Source organism: Nanorana parkeri, unplaced genomic scaffold (assembly GCF_000935625.1).
Source record: "Nanorana parkeri isolate BGI_ZX_2015 unplaced genomic scaffold, ASM93562v1 scaffold1017, whole genome shotgun sequence".
NCBI classification, from domain to species: Eukaryota; Metazoa; Chordata; class Amphibia; order Anura; family Dicroglossidae; genus Nanorana; species Nanorana parkeri.
Window position 1 is genome coordinate 1 of NW_017307285.1, and position 14,511 is coordinate 14,511.

The 14,511-nt window shown below is 44.6% G+C and overlaps 1 protein-coding gene across 1 annotated transcript in view; it reads right to left on the minus strand.

The window, feature by feature from the left end:
* Positions 1–218: 218 nt before the first annotated feature.
* The window catches only part of IGHMBP2 (immunoglobulin mu binding protein 2), a gene marked incomplete at its 3' end in the record, with an annotated part of 31,250 nt that continues 16,957 nt past the window's right edge, over positions 219–14,511 (minus strand). The window contains exons 6-12 of the mRNA XM_018567169.1: positions 14,173–14,373; positions 9,570–9,714; positions 7,782–7,956; positions 5,990–6,172; positions 4,222–4,340; positions 2,809–2,903; positions 219–387 (exon numbers count right to left, since the gene is read on the minus strand). Coding sequence (XP_018422671.1) covers positions 219–387; positions 2,809–2,903; positions 4,222–4,340; positions 5,990–6,172; positions 7,782–7,956; positions 9,570–9,714; positions 14,173–14,373 — 1,087 coding nt within the window. The remainder of the gene's footprint in view (positions 388–2,808; positions 2,904–4,221; positions 4,341–5,989; positions 6,173–7,781; positions 7,957–9,569; positions 9,715–14,172; positions 14,374–14,511) is intronic.

The following is a 14,511-nucleotide window of genomic DNA, read 5'->3' on the forward strand; positions in this document are numbered from 1 at the left end:
ACCCTTTACTTCTCAATCCAGACCAACCCTCTTCTATACCACGTTTTCACCTAGTTTTCCAGATGCTACAACCCATCTCTCCGCCTCCTAGACCCCAGCACACCCTTGTTTAAAAATGAAAGAGTATTAAAGTGGAAAGTGTATTAACTGCTGGGCAGATTATAGTTACAGGCTATAAAGGGACAGAAAGTAATGTGGCATTAGGACTGGATCATTACAGAGACTGTCAAAAGACGTGGACTGTTCATGTATAGTCCACTGACCTTTAGAATTGGATCTTACACAGGACAATATAACGGCTTCCTTTTCTCTTCCTTGAAAACCATCCACAGACTTAATTTCAAGATCTGGGTACCTGTGCCGCAGACACTGGCGTAGCAAATCCACCTAAACAAGGAAAGAAGGCAGAACATTACATACTGTATTCCCACATACGGCAGAAAAAAAAACCTGGTGATTAGCACTGTGACCACATATGGCAGCATGGCAGCCTAGAGGTTATCACTGTGCCCACACATGGCAGCGTGGTAACCTAGAGGTTATCCCTGTGCTTAGATTTGGGAGCGTGGTAATCTAGAGGTTATCCCTGTGCTCAGATTTGGCAGCGTGGTAACCTAGAGGTTATCCCTGTGCTCAGATTTGGCAGCGTGGTAACCTAGAGGTTATCCCTGTGCTCAGATTTGGGAGCGTGGTAACCTAGAGGTTATCCCTGTGCTCAGATTTGGCAGGGTGGTAACCTAGAGGTTATCCCTGTGCTCAGATTTGGCAGCGTGGTAACCTAGAGGTTATCCCTGTGCTCAGATTTGGCAGCGTGGTAACCTAGAGGTTATCCCTGTGCTCAGATTTGGCAGCGTGGTAACCTAGAGGTTATCCCTGTGCTCAGATTTGGGAGCGTGGTAACCTAGAGGTTATCCCTGTGCTCAGATTTGGCAGCGTGGTAACCTAGAGGTTATCCCTGTGCTCAGATTTGGCAGCGTGGTAACCTAGAGGTTATCCCTGTGCTCAGATTTGGCAGCGTGGTAACCTAGAGGTTATCCCTGTGCTCAGATTTGGCAGCGTGGTAAACTAGAGGTTATCCCTGTGCTCAGATTTGGAGGCACGAAATCCTGGAGGTCATCAGCATGCCCTTATATGGCAGAATGATAGCCTAGAGGTCATCACTGTGCATACATATGGCAGCATGGTAGCATATAGTTTATCACTATGCCCACATATGAAAGCCTAGAAGTTATCACTGTGCCGACATATGGCAGCATGGTAGCCTAAAAGTTATTACTATGCCCACATTTGGCAACACAGTAGCCTAAAGGTTATCACTGTGGCTACATATAAGTTTGGTAGCCCAGAGGTTATCACTGTGTCCCATGAACCATGGTAGCCTATAGGTTAGTGCTGTGCTCACATATGGCAGCATAGTAACCTAGAGGTTATTACTATGCCCACATATGGAAGCATGGTAGCAGTGTTCCCACATATCGCCCACTTGCCTAAAATACAAAATGTCCTGTGCTCCCTGAGCCAAACTGATATCTCCACATACTGCTTCAGAGAACCCAATAGAGGGAGAGTGCCACAGAAATGCTGCAGGTTTGCCTCGGTGTGTCAGTGCCTTCCTCCTCTTACTGCCTTTTCTCAATAATATACAGAGAATTCAGTTTGGCAGGGGATGAGGAACGCTCAGTTCTCAGCCCAGCAGCACCTGTCACAGACATCCTGGGAGTGGAGAAATGCCAAGGTCAAGTGACCGTCACAGACCTGGAGTGGTACCAGTTCCTGCAACAATCACATTTAGGGTGGAGCTCTCCTTTGAAGAATGCACATTTGTAATAAAATAAAATTGAAAGGCTCACACCTATCACTCCTTCTGAAAATACTAGTTGGCTAGCTGTCATATTAATCCTCTGACTTCAAAACAGTCACTGACATGGAAGAAGCCTGCAGATAAGGAAACGTTTCTCAGACTTTCCTAATCTACATACCTATTAAAGCCGTGGAAACACTATAACAGTCAGCCTCTCACTATTTAAAAGCTTTGTATATTTATTTATAGTTTTGTGTGTTATTATTTTAGACTAGTTGTAGCCAAACTTCAACTCTCCAGCGGTGATGAAAATGCAAATCCCATAATGCATCTGCCTCTGGAAGTCATGCCTGTGGCCGTCAGAGTCTTACAATGCCTTATGGGACTTAGTAGTAGGGGGTAGCTGTATACCAGCAGCTTCTGCTGCTGCTAGGAGGGAGAGAAAGTGCAGTGTGCAAGGGGGCAGTCTGAATGCACAGTGGGGGCACACTTCTAACCTCAGGCCTGTGCTGTCATTTAGCCAGGACGGAGGGGGGGTTGATCACCTAGAGGTTTGTGCAGACAGACTGTGCAGGACCTACAGCTATGCAATGTGAAAAGGACAGCTTTTTTTAACACCTTTGTGCTTTGCAATGTGCTGTGGATGATGGAAAACATTAATTTTTTTTAAATGTGCAGAAAGGTGAACTAACCCTTTAATTGTGATATTTCCAGAAGGAGGAATGGCCACGCACAGGTCCTAACTTTTTTTAATTCTTCCATATGTGTTCAACCTAATACGGCCATGGACAAGAGTGTGTGTGTGTGTGTGTGTGTGTGTGTGTGTGTGGGTGTGTGTGTGTGTGTGTGTGTGGGTGTGTGTGTGTGTGTGTGTGTGGGTGTGTGTGTGTGTGTGTGTGTGTTTTTTTTTACCGTATTACAGAAAAGGTTATTATTTCTAAAATTATTTAGGAGTTTCAAATGCAACTGATGCTTACAAGAATTCTGCTTTAAATACATCTCCTCACCTGCAGGTTGTAGGGGGATATTACAGCAATATCCCGAGCTTTCAAACCAGCACTAGTCAGCGCCTTAATGTGTAAATCCACCAACCGCACCTCGCCTGGCAGGAGAAAAAGGTAACACCATGAATACTAGTATGTAATTAAAACAGAACAAAACCCAAATCACTAAAATCTCATATAAAGCTTTAACAGGGGGCCCACTTATTCTAAAGGAAAAGAAGGAAACAATGTCCCATGAAATCCAAGATCAATTACATCACCTATCAATTTAGATCCATGTCAATCACGATGAGCACCGCCCAATGATGTTGACCAGCCTCCACAATAACCTGCTGATTCCAATGATCTTCACCTGCATCTGCTCCCATTCCAAATTACAGATCCCCGCTGGCTTGTGTATGTAAACAAACGGCGGGGGATCCTGGGTGACATCATTTACCAAATATGGTCATGAACCCGCCACCTTACTTAAAAACAGAAGCCATCAAGAATAAGTCATGCCATTTAGTGGCGGTAGTGCTACTGCCTCTAAATGATAGAATTCCAGCAGAGGTTCAGGCCAAATTGTTTGCTCATTTGCCAAACAGGCTAGGCTAGGGTCAAGCTTATGTTCAATGTGAACCTGAAGATAATTTCAAAACAGCAGCACTCACATGCAAAACAGATTAAAACCACAGTATTGTATTTAAAATGGCAATAGTTAAGGGAGAACTATGAGGTGATTGATTTCACGCATCCTCATAGTTAGTGCAGACCTGTGACAAAGAAGCTGTTACAGGTCGGCTCTACTGATTGGGAAGTGAGTGAACACATACCGTCGCTCGCTCACTTCCCAATCATCTCCCTGCAGAGAGCGGTGACTGTCAGTCACCGTTCCCCGCAGGGATTCCCCCCTCCCCGCTCCCATCCTCCAGCACTGAGTGGAGGGAGAGACGAACGGAGAGGGCGGGTACAGCTGGCTCTGCCTTTAGATAGGCACTGCCTGCTGTCACTCACGCAGCTGGGTGGATTCAGACAGTATTAATCGGGATCCGTCCCAGCTGCGGCGCTCTCAGTATATCGTGAGCAATAGCCCCCTATATACTGAGCTTTGGGTTACGGGAGGAGGTTAGTATATGTCCTCCTGTGACCCTAAAGAGAACTATGGGGAAAAACACTTACCCCATAGTTCTCTTTTAAGAATACAAAAGTATTTTAGCAAACAAAGTGCTGTCCACCGAGGCTTGTAATCTAATTTAGAGTCTAAGCTGCTTTCAAAAGGCATGAATTGTATATATGAAAGGATTGCTGACTGGGAAATTTTTACCCAAAGTGGAACTGTATATTATCAGTGATAGGCATAGCTGCATACTCCAGAAAAAGCATGAGAGAATGGAAAAGTATTTCTCTCTCCTAAAACTAAACACACGACATTACCTGGATTCCCTTTTGACTGCTCATCTTCAATATCCATCTCAAACAGTCCACAGTGTGCCGTGTCTATAAGTAGTAATGGTATACTGGTCTCCTCAGTTAATGCCACTCCAGGTAGGTCTCTAAGATGTTCAACAGAAGACATAGTAAATACTTCTTGGCTACAATTCACGCAGAGTGCACATAATATAATCATCTTCACATCAGAATACCTTGTTTCCCCGAAAATAAGACCTACCCTGAAAATAAGACCTAGTACTATTTTTGGGAATTGCTAAAATATAAGACATACCCCGAAAATAAGACCTAGTTGTGACCATTCCCAGGGCCGGTGGTGGCATAAGGGGGTAATTTGAAGAGCGGCGGGAGAGGTAGGAGAGAATCAGCGGTGCCAATGAAGCCGGCGCTAGAGTAAGTGAGGCGGCAGCGGAGGGAGCAGAGCCGCATAAGCCGATGCCTCCTCTATAGTGCCGGCTGCTGTCACAGGCAGAGTGATACCAAATGCACTCCGCCTGTGAGGAATCGATAGTGAAAGAGCGCTTCGCTCATTCTGGCCAGTGATTGGTTAACAAATTGCTCTTGGAAAAGTACAGCACCCCTGATTGCCCTGATCACCCTATTCTGAACTTTGCTATTTTGGATTTTTTAATTTGCATTAACTTTGGATTGTTGTACATTAAAAAAAATAAGACCTACCCCGAAAATAAGTGTGTTTTTTGAGCCAAAAAAATATAAGACAGTGTCTTATTTTCGGGGAAACACAGTAGCAAGTCTGTTGTTGATGGCAACTCACTACTGACAGGATCAGGATGAAAGCAGAGAGAGATTGTTCACCTACACCTACAGCATTGCTCCATGGTTGGCCAAACTAGCGAGTTGTCACTCCATTGTTACTTGCTCACTGTAGCAAGGGACTCTGCAGCATTTCTGCCAATTGAGGAAACATTGCTGTAGGGGCAAGTTAGTGGTCTCTTTAGCAAGATCATGGCAATTTGCTGCCGGCGACAAGATCTTTAGAGTGGTTAGTTACCATTTGACTGCTTCGATACAATCTGCTATAACATCACTGTCTTTACATGCCCTAACTTACAAATATTGACTGGATATTGATGAAATGTTTACAAGGGTTGCGACTCTAAACCAACCACCCCACGCTGTAAGCCTGCATTGCATTATGAGACTGAAAGGAAGCTACCTGACAGTTAGGGGCTTTGGGATACCATACTAATTAATGCTGACCATACACTGCCCACATTTTTTTCTCATACAGCCCCGCAAGGCCTTCTTAGATTTTTCTTATCAGCAGCAAGAACCAGAGTCCCTCGCCACTGAAAATCTACACAAGCTCTTACTGTTTCAGCGTGACTCCAAGAACTTGTATCCAACATATGAAGGAATATATGGCTTTCCTCCATGACAGGTATTCAACCTACCTAGCCACAAGGAGGTTCTGGGCTGTCTCCGCCCACACACCGTTCTGCCGGACTGTGATAGGCGGCTGAGCGGTGTGGGAGGAGAGACGCCGGCCGCTTACAGCGCTCGTCCGGCTATCACTTTTTTTTCTCCCCGCTGGAACACAGAGCAGCGCCCAGCGGGGAGAAAAGAAACCAGGGATGCGCCGATGTATCGGCCGAAACATGGCTCTTTCGGCATTATGCCAAAAGTGCCATTTTGGGCCGATATGTTTCAGCGGCCGATATATCGGTGCATCCCTACTATATACTGTGAAAACTGACATAAAATGTTACTATGTACAACTCATACAACTTACTTGAGTAAATGGCGTGCGACAGAGGAGTGTGCAGTCAGCCTGTTTTCATACAATGCTTGTGAAGCCCACTGCATTATACAGTCATTCATACGATATTGCACGGTCAGCATCTTCACCACTCTGTCCCCATACTTCTTTATTATCCGCTCCATCAAGCTGAGGGACAGGCCCCTTGATGCAGCCCTGAAGAAAAATACAATAGGGGTTCAAGCACTGCTAGAATGCACAGTGCGCTATGCATAGACTGTAAGGACATTACAAAATTACAATAGGAAATAAAACACACCCACATCAATGTGTAAAATGAAAAAGCAAGTATTTCCCAATACTCAAATACAAAACCTCCATCCAAAAATATTTAAAATGGAACACCGACCATAGCTTTTTTTCTTGTTTTGAACAGTTTGGGGACGAGTTGAAGCTGAACCCCGGGGGAAAGCAAATCTGGTCTAAATAGAAGAGGCATGTGTATTCTTAATTGGATCTCATGTGTTGTGTAGTTTTTCTGGGTCTGTGCAGTAATATATGGTGTAAGTTTGCCTCTGTGGAGGAGCTTTCTGTAATAATGACGTCGCTGCTGCTCTCTCTCCTTGTCCAAGGTGAATGGCCTTGTTTCGACCCCCTTCCTGTTTTCTGCAGGCAGCCATTAGTGGGTCCCTCCCACAGCTTTGCTCTCTGCATAGCAATGGTGTCACTGCTACTTTTATATGGTAATATCTGGGTTTAAAAAGGCATTAGATGCATACAAAGTAGGGATGTCCCGATATTTATACTAGTATCAGTATCGTGGCCAACACAGCATTTCAGGCCGGCGCCCCCTCAGCAGAGACCTACAGAGATCCACATGCCACCCAGGTGAGATCGGCATGCAGCCTGGTGAGATGTATTTTGCTCTGGGGACACGTATTCTGCTCTGCTCTGGGGACACGTATTCTGCTCTGCTCTGGGGACACGTATTCTGCTCTGGGGACACGCATTCTGCTCTGCCCTGGGGACATATGTATTCTGCCATGGTGACATCTGTAATTAGCTCTGGTGAGAAACTGCCCTAAAATCATCAGTCTGTATTGTTTTCGAAAAATTGTCACATGTCCTTAAGAAAAAGTATCGGTAATTGATATCGGCAAGTACCTGAGGGCAATTACTTGTATTGAGTCATACAAAAGTGGTATCGGGACATCGCTAACACAACGGGCATTTATATCCTCTGTGGCTATTAAGGAATACATTTAAATGAAATGTTATGTCATGAGTACAGCTTTAAAACACAAACCATGTTTGTAGTGCTGTGTCCCGGTTAGGTATTATCTCCATTAGCTTACTATATTACAACAGCAGGAGACAGGCTGGAGAGAGCACTGCGGCTCGGAGGATCGGGTGAGTATACCTTTTTCTTTTTGCCCTCAGGCAAAAATGAGCAGTTAACCCTTGCAGTGCAGCAGTAGCCCCACTGGAAGGGTTAATAAAATGTCTGCCCGCAGTTCTTCTTTAAATATAACAGATACAACAGATGTCACTGGCCTGGGTGTGCTGCCTGATAGGGATTAAAGACTGCCTAAACACAATTACTACGGACAGGCAAAACAATTCACATATATGAACTGTTTATTTAGCTGTGTGCGTGTTTAGTTTTAAGCCCAACATGAACTACAGAGCCAGAATATTGGACATTACATTATGTTGCTTTTGTAAAGCAATCCAATAAGTAAGCTGTATTGAAGACAGGAAGAGAAGACAGAAGTATTGAGGATATTGAGACAAATGGAAATCACTGCAGTGCTTGCCTCCCTACTTGTGAGATATGATGGTGGGTGGTAGCTGTTTGTGATCTCCGGCCAAGATACACTTTCTCGCCTGCAGTAGAGCGATCCAGCAGCTGGCTTCTATCGCCTGAGCGCACTCATCAATCACCACCAGGTCAAAGTAATTATCAGGAAGCAGTTTCAGAGGGCCGGCCGGGGAAGCACCTGGCAAGGAAAAGGGGTTTGGAAACAGATCAATGTGTGTACAAGTCCGTAATTTCACAATGAACAATTATTGATAATTAGGATGGAAATCCACTTTCCTAAATGAAACACTGAATATGCATGACTTGATGCCAGAAATCTGAGATCCCACAATCTGTTTTGCAAGGATTAGATGGGGGAGCGCTGACTCGGAGCCAAGACAAGTTACCAATCTTATGGAGAGGACATCAGTCAAGGTTTTGTGGGAAAAATGATGCAAACCCAATGTACAAGTTACCTTTAGGTAAAACAGACACTAAATATATATATCTATACTGTATCTATCTATATCTATCTATATACATATAGATATAGATATATACACACACACTATATTGCCGAAAGTATTGGGAGGCCTGCCTTTACACGCACATGAAATTTAATGGCATCCCAGTCTTAGTTCAAGAGTTGGCCCGCCCTTTGCAGCTATAACAGCTTCAACTATTCTGGGAAGACGTCCACAAGGTTTAGGAGTGTGTCTATGGGAATGTGTGACCAATCTTCCAGAAGCGCATTTGTGAGGTCAGGTACTGATGTTGGACGAGAAGGCCTGGCTCGCATTCTCCGCTCTAATTCATCCCAAAGGTGTTCTATCGGGTTGAGGTCAGGACTCAGTGCAGGGCAGTCAAGTTCCTCCGCCCCAAACTTACTCATCCATGCCTTTATGGACCTTGCTTTGTGCACTGGTGCGCAGTCATGTTGGAACAGGAAGGGGCCATCCCCCAAACTGTTCCCACAAAGTTGGGAGCATGAAATTGTCCAAAATGTCTTGGTATGCTGATGCCTTAGGAGTTCCCTTCACTGGAACTAAGGGGCCAAACCCAACCCCACACCATAATCCTTCCTCCACCAAACTTGACACTTGGCACAATGCAGTCATGCAAGAACCATTCTCCTGGCAACCGCCAAACCCAGACATGTTGTTGTGCCAATGTGAAGGCCACACGAAGTTTGGAGGTCTGTAGCCATTGACTCTGCAGACAGTTGGCGACTTCCCCGCTCTGTCATTTTTCGTGGCCGAGTTGCTGTTGTTCCCAGTTGCTTCCACTTTGTTATAACATTAACAGTTGACCGTGGAATATTTAGTAGCAAGGAAATTTCACGGATGGGCTCATTGCACAGGTGGCAACCTATTACTGTACCACGCTTGTATTCACTGAGCTCCTAAGAGCGAGCCATTCTTTCACAAAATGTTTGTAGAAGCGTCTGCATGCCTTGGTGCTTGATTTCATACACCTGAGGCCATGGAGGTGATTGGAACACCTGAATCCAATGATTTGGAGGGTGTCCCAATACTTTCGGCAATATCTTGTATATCACCTTCACAGTCATTAAATAGAAAGCAGGCTTCTACAGTCATGATATAAAGGACACCTCCGTTGGGAGACATATGAGTTACTCTGCCATTCTATTTATTTGCTTCAGGAAATATCTTTCACAAATGGTATATGAATCATAGGGTAAGAAGTCTATTTTAGCAAGGAATCAATAGCAGTAGTAAGTAAATGTGATGGAAGCAGCCCAATACATCATTTCAGTATTGTGTGCTGGAGGAGACTCCAGTCCTGACTGACCTGTGTTTGTACTGAGGATAACATTGGCGGCTTTTAACGTTTCGATCATGGCTGCCTCCTCGCGTTCTTTCAGTTCTCTCCTAAGAGCTTTCATTTCTGTTCTGAAGCCACCTTTTTCTTCCTTGCGCAGTTTTCTCATTTTTGCCTAGAAAATTTGACAATAAAATGAATGCACGCACCTATTGTATGAAGACTGTACAATGACATTTTATGGTATGCTGTACAAAAAAAAAAAAAGTATAATGGAAAATTAAACCAAAAGAAACAGCTATTCATCAAATTTGTAGATTCTATTGGAATTAAAGTATATGTAAAGCCATACAAAGTTTGGATATCCCCTCATTTGCTTTCCCAGTGACAATATTTAGTAAGGATGCACCAATACCGTTTTTTTCGGTATCGAGTACCAACATCTTTTTTCGGTACTCACCAATACCGAAAATCCCATTAAGGAAGCCAAACGGCGTGTAATGACTCGTCACGCGCTGCCCGGCCTCCTGATTGACCGGGAAGCCAGGTGACGAGGGAGCATGAAGCCGGCTTTCTGGCCAATCAGGAAGCCGAGGGGCGAGTAATTACTCACCGTCCGGCTTCCTGATTGACCAGTTTCCCGACCAATCAAGAAGCTAGGCAGCAAGTCATTATACGGACTGGACCAAGTGACGAGGGAGCATGGAGCCGGCCTCCTGGCCAATCAGGAAGCCGGGCAGCGTGTGATGACTCGCTGCCCGGCTTCCTAATACTGGAAGTTCGGGTATCGGGCTAGGCATCTGAGTATTTGGGCGAGAACTTGTACTCGACCAAATACTTAGTATTGGCACTGATACCGATACTAGTATCGGTGCATCCCCAATATTTATTATATTTAATATTTAGATTTTGAGTAAAGCTGGAATTACACTGCTTGAGTTTCAGACGATTCTTGCTGAATCAGCCAAAATTTGAGCTGTTGGTGGCCTTGTCAGCACCCCCTGCTCAACAAAAGTTGAGCAGGGTGTGAATCAAGGTACAGAGATAGCAAAAAGAGAGGTGAATCAGGTACACCTGATAGCAATAAAAACCTGACAGGGTTGCAAGACCTTCCCTACTCCATTGATATCTATGTATTGTTTTGTTATAAAGCCAATAGATTTTCCCTTAAAGCAGAAGTAAAGTCCACTGTGGGGGGTGGGTGGAGGGGGGCCCTTGCCATAATATGCACAGCATACTTGAACATTATGGTAGACTTACCTTACAAGGCTGCACTTCTCCAGCGTTGACCGATCTACTCTGTCAGATGCTGATATGTCCGCAGCGCCACCGTATCCTCCGCTGCTTCTTCTGGGTTCCCCGTTGTTCTGTTTGATCATTGGGCTGCCTGTGGTGACACAATTCCTTTGCTCATAGACGGAATGCATGCTCATAGTGAGTTACATCGTCCTCAGCACCCAGTTTTATCCCCGGCATACTATAGAAGCTGGGAAGGACCCGGGGTAGTACAATGGATGGTCCATGTGCAGTACAGTGTACACAAGAGATGGGGAAAAAAAACTGCTACAAGTCAGAAGCAGCTGTTTTTGGCAAAAGAGACTTGGCATGTCTATTCTGCCAAAAAACTCTCTAGCAGTTTTGTTTTTTTTAGGTTTACTTCTGCTTTAAACTATCACCCTTAATCTATATGCTATGCATCTTTAACAGCAAACCTATGTGCTGTGTATCTATAACAGCAAACCTATGTGCTGTGCATCTATAACACTTAACCTATATGCTGTGTCTGTTTAGAAGTCAAGTAAAGCTGCAATTACGCTGCTTGGGTTTCGGACAATTCCTGCTGAACCGGCCAAAATTTGAGCCGTTGGTGGCCCTGTCGGCACCCCCCTCCAGGTGTATGGCTAGCTTAAAAGTTATATATTGGTGACAGGTACACTTTCTCTGCAAAAATATCAGAGTTTAGCTTTGATTTCAGTTCCCAGTTTAAAAAAAAAAAAAGAAGGTTTTCTTCAATTTTATGAACTTATGTGTTGCGCATGTATGGCCCAATCCTTGTGAATGACAGTCATCTAAAGCATAATTTGTCAGTCGGGACAGGGTTGTTCTCTTATTTTAAGATACAAAAAAAGAGACTGTGAATGTAAATAAGGATATGCAGCATTCACTTATCAGCCACGTCAGGGAATGGAGTAGTAGTAGCAACCTTTATGAATAAGCCTACGGGTCAAACAAGTGAGAGGTTGTAGCTGGTTGGGGGTTTGCGGTCCTGGTATTTGGGTATTTGCGGTTACATAAACTGCATTTGCTGTGAGTTTTAATAAAGTCTGAAGTATTGGAATTCTCTGGATAGTGCGGTCTGTTCGTATACTACTACATTCCAAGGTGGAGACGCACCTATTAGACCAGCGCACCTGGAGAGTCCTGATGGCTGCTAAGGAATTGGAGCGGTGAGATTTCTTTTGATTCTACAAGTCAGGGAACGTATTGAGGAAAGTCCCATTAATGCAACATTGCCAGGAATGACTGGCAGACACCCCTCTTTCTAATGTTCTCAATGAGACGTCTGCCTTTCTAGAACCAGACTTAGGCTGGCTCTTCATAAATGTCAAAAAGGGGGCAAATGGAAACCCTCTGACCTCTGCCAAGCACCCGCCGGCCATGGACTACACACAGAACCATTTTTATGCATTTTGTGAACTTGGCATAGCTTCCCGAATACCATGTTTGGTCTGTGGCTTGGCACTGGCTTAAAATGCTTTTACTTGAAAACATCTGGGAGCAGCAGCAGCATGTGGCCCAGGTACTGGCACCAGACACATTTGTGTAGGATGAGCCTGAGGCTCAAGCTACGTGATTTATTTCAAATCAAACAAATGCAAATTGCACATGTAGCTTGAAAGAAAAAGAAAAAAACACAGTTGTGTATTTTTGAGTACACTAAACTGCTTATTATTCCATATCATTTGTGATGTGACTTTGACATCTGTATTGCTTTTTTTCCTTTTAGTCATCCTCAGAATTGCAGATTCACTTCTAGTGATGATTTGTGTATAGGATAATGGAATCCGTATCTTTACTGAGCGAATCCACAGAATGTGTGCAAAAGGCTCCAGTGTGAAGCTGGCCATACACCAGAAGAATATCATTCAAAAATGTTTGTTTTCAGAAAATTTCTTCAATCTCCTAATAGTTAATGGGGTCAAATCAACGATCGTAGTGCCAAAAAAAAATAGAGGGGACAGCATGTAAAATTTTTCCCGAACACACAAAATTCTTACAGAATATGTGGTTTTCATTTGGAAAACTTAATCTCCAAAATTCAATGTTAAAGTCAAATGAAACTTCGAATCACATATGACAAGTCTCTGATGGCATTATTGAATGTTCCAACAGGATTTTTCATATGACCGTTCATGTGAGAATCGATCAGCTTACCTGCACTCCTCTGGCTCTGGGAGTCGTGATACTGCCACATGGAGCCAAGAGAAGGAACAGCTGAGAACTGCTTTAAAACATGGAAAGTTCAAAAGAGAACAGAAGAACTAGTGCCGAAATGTCTGAAATGTCCATAGAATACCCAGTGGCGTCACAAAGGGGGTGCGGCCTGCACCCGGGTGACACCATTGGAGGGGGTGACACCAAAATGACTGAAGGTCATTTTGGTGTAGCCCCCTCTGAAAAGTTGGGCACTCAGTCATGGACCAAGAGCCCGACAGTTGCTCGAGAGAGAGAGAGAAGGCGACCCGGCGGCATACCTTATCCCGCCGGGTGATGTCCCCTTCTCTCTCTCTGCCAGCATCCATCACCAAGATGGCCACCGGCAGGTAACAGCACCTGACGTCATCACGACCGTGCGGGATGACGTCACTGCGGGGTGTCACCCGGTACTCGCACCGGGTGTCACCCCGCATCAGGACGCCTCTGAGAATAAACACGTAGCAGACAAAGAGCAACAGGTACAGTAATATAGGGGAGGGGTAACATTTCTTTGTTTCAAACTCCTACATGCAGGAACTAACACTAAAAGGTAATTCCAATAACTTATATGAGAAAGTCAGTTACAGGATAAGTCACCTAATGACTGCATCACCATTTCCTTGAAAGGAGATTTATTGGGAGAGTAAAATGTTCCAAATAGTTTGAGCTGGAGCGCGACACTGCAGCAGTCACACATGGGCTCTATAGCTCAAGAACTGAATGATCACAAACCGTAGACTCATGGCTTCTCCCTGTAGAGAGTAGTGACCGTCAGTCACCACTTCCTGCAGGGATTCCCCCCTCCCCTTTCTCTGTTCCTCCAGAGCTCATTAGAGGGTTCAGACATGGGGAGGGGGCGGGCACGGCTGGCTGTGGCTCTAGAGCGGCAGAGCCAGCTGTCAATCAGGCAGCGGGGTGGATTCCCACAATATTAGCTCTGCGCTGTCAGCATATAGCGAGCAGCAGCCTGCTATATGCTGACTTTAGGGCACAAGAGTATATTAGTATAGTTCTTCTTTAATTACTCATTTTGGAATTTACACACTTGGACTAAGATAAAGATTAGTAAACTGCAATCATTCTGCTGTGCTACTGAAAAAAACAAAATCAAGTCAAGAAAAAAACCAAAACAGATTGTTTCGAAAACAATACTTACAAACGTCAGATCGATATCTTTGCGGATGTCAGCAACAATCTGAGCGTTATCACTACGTGCCAACACAGCGTCCAGAGAGTGGTGCTGCAAGGATTCCAGAAGACGTGCAGGATGCCCCAAACGTAATATCCGCTCTTTGTAAGCAGCCAGGCGCTCTACTATATTGTCCACGGCTACATTGGAAGGAGCGCAGCAAAGGACCTAGGGAAAGAAATATCAGACATCTTAGCTTGTCAGAAGCATCCAGAAGATCGCACTTATGGTAGTATGAGGCCGCTGAAAATAGAGGTCTCATGAGCTAGTTATTAATAATGGAATTTAAAGCTGCACTCCATGCAT